The sequence below is a fragment of the Mus pahari genome, chromosome 4 (genome assembly GCF_900095145.1).
Source record: "Mus pahari chromosome 4, PAHARI_EIJ_v1.1, whole genome shotgun sequence".
NCBI classification, from domain to species: Eukaryota; Metazoa; Chordata; class Mammalia; order Rodentia; family Muridae; genus Mus; species Mus pahari.
In genome coordinates this window covers 72,856,637-72,869,057 of record NC_034593.1, presented here as the reverse complement: position 1 = coordinate 72,869,057, position 12,421 = coordinate 72,856,637, and the positions used below count along the sequence as shown (strand labels likewise).

The following is a 12,421-nucleotide window of genomic DNA, read 5'->3' as shown; positions in this document are numbered from 1 at the left end:
CTCTCTGCCTCTCTGCCTCTGCCTCTGCCTCTGCCTCTGCCTCTGCCTCTGCCTCTGCCTCTGCCTCTGCCTCTGCCTCTGCCTCTGCCTCTGCCTGAGTGTTGGGATTAGTTGTATGAGCCACCACATCCATATAATAAATAAATTTTTAAAATTAAAAACAGGGTCCTTTAATTAAAAGCAGTACCTCAGATAACAGTTTTTTCCCACTTTTTAAAAGTACATATAGCTAAGAAAATTTTTCCAATGGCCAGCTAGACATAGAATCTGGAAATAATGAGCATTATATGACATTATTACTATCAGTTAACATGTGTATTGTAGCAGTTAAAGAATGTGAGCATCCTCTCACTTTATCAAGGAACTGGATCTTTTAGAATAGCTCATTTAAAAATGTTTCGTGTCATTTCCAACATTTGGAGGTGGAGTCAGGAGAATCAGACATTCAAGACTATCCTCTAGTATAGAGCCACCATATAGCTCAAAATAGGGAGAAAATATTTCACTCAAAAGCTCCTCTGACCATTCAAAATTTCTAAGTTCCATTCCAGACTATGTGTTCTGTTTAGGCATTGCCTAGGTTTTATGAAGTATGGGTCTGAGATTTAGGTCCCCACATCTAGCCTGTCTAGATTATAAATACAGGGATCTGGACCTCAGACACTCTGATTTTCTTTGTTCTCTGCCATTTTCACTTCAGTATTAAATTCCTATTTCCCAGGTCCTACTCATTTAAACAAAGAGCTAGTAGTGTTTGACATAAAGTTATTTTAAAGCAAAATGGTTTTTTTTTTCTAGATATCCCTTTTATTTTAGAATTGGATCTGTCTGCCTTGCCCAAGCTGACCTCAAACTCCATAGTTTCACAGTTGCTCCCTTTTAGCCTTCTGAATATCTGGAAGCACAGGTGTGCCCTTCTTGGTCTTTGTTTCAAGAATTTCCTTCTAGAATCTAAAAGGGCATCATTCTTTCATATAAAGGACAAAACAGGTTCCTGGGAGCAGCCTGCAGATTCTTTGTTATTCTGCTGCAGTGATCCAGAGAGGCCTGAGAAGACATTTATTCCAGATGTTAAAGACAGGTGGGGTGAAATTTACCACCTGGTGGAGCACAGTGAGCAGGTGTGCCCGCTGACTCTGCTCTCCTAACTTGGCCTTGTATGAGCAGAGGTGGCTCACTGGGGCTTTCGAGGAACTGAGGGCTATGGTGTTAATAGTTACTGATTAGGAACATCTAGCAGTGACACTCAAGCAAAACTGTCAGGTGGGAGGTGACTTTGCAGTGACCTGGGACACTGTTGATTTGCCTTTAGATGCGAATTGGACTGCATTCTGGATCAGTGTTTGCTGGAGTTGTTGGAGTGAAGATGCCCCGGTATTGCCTGTTTGGAAACAATGTCACTCTGGCTAACAAATTTGAGTCCTGCAGTGTGCCTCGGAAAATCAATGTCAGCCCCACCACATACAGGTATGGATTGCAGTGAGGACCTGAAATGCATGTATCTCACTTGACAAACTTGTCATCTTAGTCCATCCTCCATCCCTGTTTTCTCTCTTGGATATCCTCCGGGAAGATGAAAGGAACATCTTTAGCATTCCTACTTTAATGCGCTTTAAGGTTTTCACTATCCTTGGGAGACGATTGTGGCATGAATTATTAACAAACATTGCATTTTCTTCCACAACGTTTTACTCAGAATGTGTTAACCTTCTTAGTCTATCAGTGGGTATTCTGATGTGCATTGACATCCTTTGGTACAATTCTAGCAGAAGCTACCCCGAGTTAACCTAATTATAACATTTTTTAGGGGTAGTGTTTAATAAACCTGATTGAGATCAGACACCAGCCACACTTCAGGAGTGCTTGGGCTCTAACAGTTTTGGCCAGCTAACTACATGTATGAGGTTTCCCTTGATTCCTTCACATTGGCCTTATAGAATGAAACCAGTTTCAGGTAAGTGTAATCTGAGCAATCCAGGACACCTTACTTGTAAAGAACATAAATCAGTATTAGCCAAATGAAAAGGCATATGTAGTGAGACCTGGCTGAGCTCCAAATGCAGAGCCCCCATGCCTCTCTCCCCATGCAATCTGGACCTCTTTACTGGCTCTTACCTCAGCAGTAACGTCATAACCAGGAAACTCCTGTAAGAGTTGATGCCTTCATTCCCTGCTTCCCTTATAGAGGGAGGGTGGACCGGCTACCTGGCTGGGTTAATAAAACTCAGTTTCTAGTCCCCTGTTCCAGCCCACTCCTAACCTGGGCAATATTTCTGGAATTCTGATCTCATTCTGAGTCACCTCATTAGCATAAACTGAGGTGAAATCCAAAGGGCTCATAGAAAATAACAGTAATTCTATAACTCAGGAAATTTCCAAGGGTTTGAGGGTCATCCCCTGAAACCAAAAACAAGGGGCAAACTCCCTGTTTCAGAACAGCAGGATCAAGGAAGACTCAGCAAACAAAACTGTCAGATCATTAACGGTTCAGTCTGTATTCTTGAGGACCAAAAATGGTGATATCATAACACAGGAACTATAACCTTCATCTAGGATCAAGAGGACCTCTTAGGGTGTATAGTGGCACAGGCCTGAAATTCTAGCTACTTGAGAGGCTGAGACAGGACCAGATCAAGTTCAAGGCTAGTTTGGACATAGTGAGTTCAAAGCTAGTCTGGGAAATTTATGACACCCTGTCTCAAAATGAAAACATAGAGGGGGATAAAGGAGGAGGAAGCTGAAGAGATGGCTCAGCAGTTAAGAGCTGTTGCTGCTTCCAGAGGTCTCGGGTTTAGTACTTAGCACCCCATACAGTAGCTTATAGCCTTTCTAAATTACAGTTCCAAATGTCCCAGGACCTTTATCTGGCCTCTGAAGGCACCAGGCACATACACAACACAGTATACATGTGGAGGAAACACTCATACACATAAAACACAAATAAATAATCTTTTTTAAAATGTTAAAGAAGTACTGGAGACATAGTTCAGTGTGAAAGGACTAACCTAGCATGCATGAGTCCTTAAGTTCAATCTCCAGTAGGGTGAAAAACAAAAACAAAAACAAACAAGAAAGAAAAAGAATCCAAAAACAAAATAACAACAGCCACAAATGCAGACCTCTCTTCTGTACATTTGAAAATGTACAGCTGCCAACCTGAGCCAACCACTTCCTATACTGTGGTAACACTTTCCACATTTAGCCAGAAAATAAGCAGTCATTCCACATCAATAGACTTTTATTTATTCTGCAAAATTTGCCTTATTAAAAAAAAAATTCTTTCATGGAAACCCCCAAGTTAACAGAAACTATTCTAGATTCCTACAGATCACAAGAGTATCATACAATCTAGTCTCTTGAAAATATAAAATATTGCTTATTGCCAAATCTTGCTGTCCCTTTATATTTAGGTCCTGTTACACAAATGTGCACAAAACAGTAGCCAGTCACATGAGCAATTGAAACTCACTTGTATGCTGAGAGTGCCTCCCCTGACAGCATGCTTACTTCACATGCTTGAAGCCCTGGGGTGAATCCTCAGCACTGCATAAAAAGAAGAGTGGTTGTGCTTGCCTGTAATCCCAGTGCTTAGAAGATGGGGTCAGGAGGTTCAGAACTACAAGGTCATCCTTAGGTTGGGCTACATGACGCAAAGTCTCAAATAAGCTCCTCCCACCAAAAAGCACATTTAAGTCCTACCTTTGTGGAATTCATTTTTAAAAATCCATCAATATTTCAAAAAGTAATTTTCGTATCATTTTTATCATTTTACCTTTTTTTTTCATGACTTCTTGCCCAGGATTTCTTCTCATTTGTATTTATAGAATGAATGAGTGAATGAATGAGTGAATGAATGAATGAACAGTAACATTATCTTTAACTTAGGAAATGCTTCTCAATTGCATTAAAATGATAAGTGTTTTTTACTATTAAAACTTTAGGTAATTTTGTGTTTAGGAATTCTACTATTATATAAATCACATCATTCTCAATTATCATATAATCAATCTGTCTTTTAATTTGAGTCAAATTATGAATGAGTAGAATTTTCCATGAATTTGACTCCTAGCATTTCTTTCGTGAGACTTTTGACATGTGGAAATTCTTTAGTCAGTCATACCTAATAAGACTAGTATTAATACTCATTTATTTCTGTTGTCTTCCTGTCCTGAATTGCCAAGTGTTTCTGCCAGCATTAAATTTTCATTTTATTTAAATTGTTCTCAGGTTACTCAAAGACTGCCCTGGCTTTGTGTTCACCCCAAGATCAAGGGAGGAGCTTCCACCAAACTTCCCTAGTGACATTCCTGGGATCTGTCACTTTCTGGATGCTTATCAACATCAAGGACCTAATTCCAAACCATGGTTCCAGGATAAAGATGTGGAAGATGGAAATGCCAACTTCTTAGGCAAAGCATCAGGGGTAGATTAGTGAGCCACATGCTCTTATGTTTGATGCCTTTAAAGGTATGCAGAACCTCCGTGATGACTTTAGGATTACAGAAGATAAAAAGCAGTGTTAAAATTGCAGAGGCTAAACACAGGTTTCCTCTGTCTCCCATTTAAGATGGAAAAAAAAGTGTTCACTTCAGCGCTTCAACCTTCTTCTATTTAAGAAACAGACCTCAAAAGTAACCTATGACTTTTGGGGGCATAGTTGTGTACTAGAACAGTCACTACCTGCACTCAAAATCCAGCACATTGTACATATTCCAGGCAACTGTAGTCAAGTTTAAGTGTTGAAGTAATGGGCTCACCTGTGGCCTGTGGCCAGCACAAGCTGTGGTTATTAAAGTGTGTATGTGATCGTGTCACTTGTAAAATCTCTGAATAGAAACAAGAGTGTTTAATTCTGCAAGAACTCCCAGCCTCTCGACTCAACATTCAATTAGATTTCCTTATTTAATCATGTCATATGGAACACAATAGACCAGCACCACCTTTCCAGCTACATCTTTGTGCCTATATATGTGTTTTCTTTTCCTTTCCTTTTTTTTTTTAAGAAAATAAGCAATTAGACATTAGTTGAAATGTGATATATTCTCATGTTTTGTCATTTAAAATATCCTCTATAGCACAATATATAATACAACAAATACTTTCCTTTTTGATGTTATATGTGATAAAACATTTTAATTAATCGTAACAACAATGTACTTCCTACTAATCCACATAAAATGTACTAATAGCAAAACTTTCAGAATACAAAGACTTATAGCCCTAGTTAAAATGCAATAATATTCGAGTTTAATGAAGGCATAGAGTTAACATTTGCACCCAGAGAGCCTACAGAAGAGGACAGTGGTAAAATGTTCACAAACATACATGCTTAAGTAATCCTCTACTGCCATGTTGAGCCATAAAACCCAAGGAGAAGAGTCTTAACTCACAAGTGGAAGATGAGGCTTCATTTTGTCGTTTTAGATAGCTTAAGTATGTTTACTGACCATTTTAGTGTATGTGTTAAGAATCTAATTTTGTATTATTCAATGTATGCCTGTGAAGTGTTATTCTAGTTAAAATATTCTAATATTTTCAACAGGAACCACTAGTATCAATGAAGAAAGCCCCATCATGGTTTCATTGTGGAGCTCTCTAAAATTTTTTTTTCCTGCTGGAGTTTGAACTAATTTCCTTTCCCTCCCATACCCTCCTCTCAAGTCCCCTTTCTTCCCTTCCCATTGTGCATGTATGTATGATTCTGTGAGCGGAACACCGGGACTGTGCATGCCTGGTAAGGGCTTTTTTCCCCATGTAGCTTGGATTGTATTGCTAATGGTGACAGTTTATACTCCCTCCCAAGTGAGCTCCAGTGTGAATTCTGTAAAAGGATGTGGCTTTAAAGCAAGAGAGATTGACACAGTTGAGTCTTTGAATCAGTATTAGCAGAACTATAGGCATGCTGACTTTCTATGTGTGTATTTGAAAAGAAACTCAGCTTAGAAGTCTTTTTCTACCTCCACTAGCCTCCAAGCATCCCGGTAACAGTTACCTTCACTAGCCTCCAAGCATCCTGGTAACAGTTACTTCCACTAGCCTCCAAGCATCCTGGGAACAGTCACCAATACCTAGCTCTAGTTTTTCCAAGGAGTACGACAAAACCACTCCAGTGGATTTCCTTAAAGGCTGTTTAAAGGCTCATTAAACAGTCGCACTGATGTTGGAGAGTGTCACAGGCCTTGTGAAGGTGTATTTATGATGTCACAATGATGTGAAGTTCAACGAAAATCTATGAAGACGGTAAGGAGGTAAATACCCTCTCTTTCTGGAACTAAAATTTAATACAGGGGAACTAATAGGAATCACAGACAATTAGAAAGCATAAAACAGGATGTCATCCTCTTAAGCTGTGCACTTAGGTAGTTGCTACATTCATAATAATCTGATTCAGATGCTTGCATGTTAATTAGAATTAATTCCCCACTGTCTTTTAGAGATGGAGATAGAGCTTAGTGACAAAGCACCTGCCTAGCATTTAGGCAGTCCTTAGTTCCAACCCAAGCAGTGTGAAGGAACTACATGCATCTCTCATGAGCATAGGATGTATGATCACATTCACCTGTGTCACCTGTGTACACACCTGGGGCAAATGAAGGAACTGTATCTAATTCAAGTCAAAAGAAGTACAGGAGCTCCATGTACGGTTCCTATAACTTTTCTATTATTTTGTCATTTTATCTAAATAAAAACATTATCAAACATTACTTTCCTGGAGCAACTATCTGTCATTGGTTCTCGAGACCTGCTTATGAGCACCCATTAACTATAGAGAATGGAAAGCAGATTCAGGGTGTGTCAGAACTCCTGGGGGTCAAGCTATCTCTGGGTGTGGGTGGGCTGGGAGAGGCAGGAGCACAGCCTCGACTCTCAGGTGCAGGTGAAAACCTGAAGGAACCCCGAGATTCCACCTTACACTAATCAGAATGGTTAAGATCAAAAACTCAGGTGACAACAGATGCTGGTGAGGATGTGGAGAAAGAGGAACACTCTTTCATTGCTGGTGGGATTGCAAGCTGGTGCAACCACTTTGGAAATCAATCTGGCAGTTCCTTAGAAAATTAGAAATAGTTCTATCTGAATACCTAGCCATACCACTACTGGACATATGCCAAAAGATGCTCCAACATATAACAAAGACACATGCTCTGCTGTGTTTATAGTAGCCTTATTTATAATAGACAAAACCTGGAAACAGTCCAGATGTCCCTCAACATAAGAATGGATGCAGAAAATGTGGTACATTTATACAATGGAGTACTGCTCAGCTATTAAAAAAACAATGGCTTCATGAAATTTGCAGGCAAATTGATAGAACTTGAAAATATCATCCTGAGTGAGGTAATCCAAACACAGAAGAACACACATGGTATGTACTCATTGATAAGTGTATATTAGCCCCAAAGCTCAGAATACCCATGGTACAACCCACAAACAATATGGAGCTTAAAAAGAAGGAAAACCAAAGTGTGGATGCTTCAATCCTATATAGAAGGAGGAACAAAATAACCACAGGAGATAGAGGGAGGAAGGCACCTGGGAGGGAAAGAAGAGAGGGAGGGGAAAGGGGGGCATGATGTGGTACTGGAAGGGACAGGAGAGAAGTACAGAGGGTCAGTAAATTGAATAGAAATAGGTAGCAGTGGGGGATGGAGAACTGGGAGTAGCCACAAGAAAGTCACAGATGGCAGGGAAGTGAGAGATTTCCAGGACCCAACAAGGATGATTTAGCTAGAATATGCAACAAAGGGGAGAGAGCGCCTATAGAGACCACCTCCCATAGATATGCATGGACCCCAGTTGAGGGATGGAGCCACCCACCCATCTCAAAATTTTTAACCCAGATATTCCTGTCCAAAGGAAAGACAGGGGCAAAAAAAATGGAACAGACACTGAAGAACAGGCCATCCGGAGACCACCCCACCTAGGGATCCATCCCATATGTAGACAACAAACTCTGAATTATTTGTGATGCCAAGAAGCGTTTGCTGACAGGAGCTTGGTATGGCTGTTCCCTAAGAGGTTCTACCAGCACCTGACCAATACAGATGCAGATACACTCAACCATCAGACTGAGCCTGGGGAGCCCAATGGAAGAGCTAGGGGAATGACTGAAAGAGCTGAAGGGGATTACAACCCCATAGGAAGAACAATATCAACTAACTGGATCACCAAGAGTTCCTAGAGACTAAACCACCAACCAAAGAGTATCAATGGAGGGATCCATGACTCTAGATACATATGCAGCAGAGAATGGCCTTAGCTGGCATCAATGGGAGGGGAGGCCCTTAGTCCTGTGGAGGCTTTATGTCCCAGCATAGGAGGATGCTTGGTCAGTGAGATGGGAGTGGGTACGTGGGTGGAAGAGCACCTTCATCGAGGCAGAGGGGAGGGGGTGAGGAGTGGAAGGGGTTGGGGAGGGGTAACCAGGAAGGGGATATCATTTGAAATGTAAATGAATAAAATGATTAATGATAATTTTAAAAAGTAGATCCATAGCCTTCTTCATATGCAACAGTATTAGAACCATGAGACAAGGGACGTGCTGAATCTTAAAGGATGAAGGTAAATGTGTGTTTTTCAAAAGCTGTTTCAGGAAATGCACAGATAACAACGAAGACTCCTGTGTACAGGTGATTTCATGAACAGTTGTTTCCACCTTAGTGGAAAACAGTTCATGTTACATCTTGGGTATTTTGCCAAAAGTATGAACAAGATAACCAAAAGAGTAAAGAGCTTACAAATGTGGTGACAACTGTTGAGTCCCAAGACCCATGCAATACGTGTAGCATGATGGTTCACTTAAAATCTTAGCACCAGTCAGGTGGAAACAAGCAGACTCCACGCCCAGGCTCGCTGCCCATCTGGTTTTGCCTGCTGGCAAGTTCCAAGCCATTGATAGACCCTGTCCTGAAAACATCAAAATGTGGATACACATTATTTATAACATTTGGGTGTATCTCCTGACTACAAATGTACATCCATGTAGTCCAGTGTGAGCACACACACACACACACACACACACACACACACACATATACACACACATACACACACACACACACACACACACACACAAGTACACACACATAGCAAGAACAGAAACTGGAGCTAACACTGGGATTACATATAAACCTCAGATCTTTAGTACTTTTCATTCATTGTCAGGAACAGAAGATTTTGTCATTGTCACTTGTCTTTCTTCTGAATCCTACTACTGCCTAGCCCTCTCAGACCTGTCCTACACTCAGGTTTGAAGGCATAACACTGAACATGATGGTTTTTATATTGTAGGCAATCAAGGAGATGAATGAACAAGGGTGTCTGCTCCAAATTTTGGTGGGTATAGACATGGGCCTTTAGAGATTGTTCAGTTAGGAAGCTGCCTAAGGCAGACTGTACATGACATTCTCACTGAAGTCTAGCTACAAATAGCTTCATGGAGTCTTATTTTGGGCTTTAATCAACACAACATATTATTCAAACTGTTTTATGTGAATATACTTCAAAGCACAATATGAATATTATATATGTGCGGATGGGGTATATTGATAGATCATGCGTTAGTCAACTTCTTGCTAGTGTAACACAAACCTGAGAAAGTCAAATTGTAGATAGAACCGTGTTGCTTTGGTTTATAGTCCTGAAGTCATTGCTCCATGGTGGGTAATTCTAAGATTAGTGGACCTCTGGTGTGGGAGTGTTGGAACCAAGTGTTCATGCCATAGCTGGGAAGTGAAATGGAAGAAAAATAGGAAAGCAAAAGAGAGGGGTCCCACTACTCTCTCAAGAACACCTTCAATTGCTTACAGACTTCCATTACTACCTCCCTGATAAAGTTTTCTTTTATTGCCAGCTCTGACATGCTAAGGACTGAGCCCTTACTTATAGGCCACTGGGGGAACCATCATGATCTAAACTATTTCGATTCCCTGCTTTCCACTGATTTGATGTCACCTACTTATATATTTTGGTGTTAACTCATCCTTTATGTGTGTGGGACAGTTACATAAAGAGTTAAATTGTGGTGGGGCCAATACATACTACCCATGAAGGGTGCAAAGGCAGTTACTACCATCTTTGTCCAAGCTGAAATTGCTCAGCAAAGATGAGAGGGAGGGCAATCCATTTGTCCACATAGAATAAACAGCTGGGACAGCCTCAATTTGCTTTATTAAGCAGAAAATAGCAACAAATAATGTCTAACCAGGACAATGTCATAATATAAGATACAGTCTTCGGTTGGAAGACTTTTCAGATCCTGGAAAGTCTTTGTGTCTTTTAGAGAGATGGAGATGAATCATGCTTTCTGTGGAAGCAGTCAGTGTCCTGTTGTCCTTGTTGTAACCAGTTTCCTTCTCTTAGGATGTCAGAATCTAGCTATCTGATGGTGATGTTCCCTTTAAATGTTTCCCTTACTCGGCTTATGATATGACCCATGTGATATTTCTATCTGAAGCTGCTTCAAATACTATGCATGTTATTAAATCTCTGTATTTCCAAGTCTCTCTCTCTCTCTCTCTCTCTCTCTCTCTCTCTCTCTCTCTCTCTCTCTCACACACACACACACATACACACACACATACATCTATTGTCACCAACCCACATGGCCTACTTTTTTTAACTAAAATTTTACTTCCTCATTCAAATTTGATGTTCCTGTAAGAAAATAGAAAAATCTTCCTAAATGGACAGATTTTTTAAAGTCAAAATGATAAGTAAAAGAAAAATGTAACAATCTCAAAAATAAACTTCTTCCATTATCAGGGTAGATTTGCTGTCACCATAATCAAGTTACATTCATGATATGTTGCTATATTAGCCTTAAAAATAGCAGTTAAAACCAAGGCAAAATTTAAATGGCAGATTTAAGACTTAATCTAAGATATTCCATAAAAAGACTCTAGAGAGAAGTGTTTTCAAGCTTTTAAATTTTTTTGAACATATGATGCCAGAAAAAGAAACTGTAAGTGAATCTCACAGAATTTGAAGAAAATTGTTTAGCAGAAAATCCCTGCATGTGCCTAAGTCCTAAAACTCCTGCTAAGATGTTTGTTTTTTCTGAAATGCTGCCAATCCCTTCTTTATGATAGAAAGAATTATGGGTTAACTTCAGGATAAAACAAAACAAAACAAAACAAAGCAAAGGATGCTGTTATAGAAACTGGACAGAACACTGTATTAGGCAATCTACATGGTAAAAGCAGAAAAACTGAATTCATTTGAAAGCTATGGTGATATGGTGACAGTGGCTGTGGATCCTGAACCTTTATAAATATTGTAGCAATTTCTAATGACTAAAGCAAGCTCTGTGGCTTTCAGGCAGTATTTATTCACAACAGCTATCTATCATTCACATGTTCACAGGGCATTGTTATTAACTTTAGAACCTATCCGTACTGCCGAACTGAAAATTTGAGTCCTTGGGCCAAATACACATTTATGTCAGAGTTATCCACTATGAGCAAAAACCAGACATATCACCAACTTCTGTTAGTTTGTTTGAGCAGGAAGGGTGCAAGACATATCTGAGTCTATCAGAACCTATCCAATACCTCACAATTTGTCCTTTCTTCCCTATATTTTTAGCACCACTCAGTCACGACCACTTGATGAATCTCTAGGACGTTTCAGCTCTTTCTTCCTCATCATTAACACCATTTCCACACTATGGACACTAGAAGAGAAAAAGGATGGTTAGGTCAGTTGAAAAGTTAAATGTATTTTAAAAACACAATAAATCACACAATGAGGACCATGCTGTGAGCTCCTGGTGAGCATGGAGTGTTTGCAGGAGAAAGAGGTCACTTCAAAGTTGGGAAGACAGCATTGCTCCTTATAAAGTATTTATTTACATTGCAGGCATGGTGTTTTATTTGCATGTATGTCTGTGTACCATGTATGTGTCTGATGCCTAGGGAGGGCAGAGAATGGTGTCAGGTCCCTTGGGACTGGAGATACAAATGGTTTTGAGCAGTAACCACATGGCATTGATTAAAAACTGAATCCAGGTCATCTTGGAGTGCTCTTATCCTCTGAGGCAAACTCTCCAAGCCCTTACATTTCTTTCTCAGATTCAGATACAGGTTCAATAAGAACATCTTTTATCTTCTAAGCCCTAAAGCTCGCCCACTACTCCCTACCTCTTAAGAGTGCCATCACCTCTCATATCATTACACTGAGGCCCAAGTCTCTAAAGCATAAATCTTTTTGAGGTAAAACAAACTACACAACACATATTCCTATTGTATCTCTCTACTGACCATTCTACTTGATCTGAAGCATCTTTACCAGAGAAGCATGGTGTATTGCTAACTACAGACTGTCAAGGTCAGCAAGAGGAAAATCTCGGCTGACCATTGTTCTTTAGATATTTAACATCTCTTAAATCCTAAAGATATCCTACTTCCTTTCTGATTGCATT

At 40.0% G+C, this 12,421-nt stretch overlaps 1 protein-coding gene across 4 annotated transcripts in view; it reads left to right on the top strand.

Moving 5' to 3' along the window:
• The window catches only part of Gucy1a1 (guanylate cyclase 1 soluble subunit alpha 1), a 54,046-nt gene extending 47,351 nt beyond the window's left edge, over positions 1-6,695 (top strand). For 3 of the 4 annotated variants that reach the window (XM_029537867.1, XM_029537870.1, XM_029537868.1), the window contains exons 9-10: positions 1,313-1,467; positions 4,228-6,695. In XM_029537867.1, the coding sequence (XP_029393727.1) occupies positions 1,313-1,467; positions 4,228-4,432 (360 nt within the window). In that variant the 3' untranslated portion in view covers positions 4,433-6,695. The remainder of the gene's footprint in view (positions 1-1,312; positions 1,468-4,227) is intronic. The other variant, XM_021196219.2, reaches the window with a different exon arrangement.
• Positions 6,696-12,421: the final 5,726 nt, after the last annotated feature.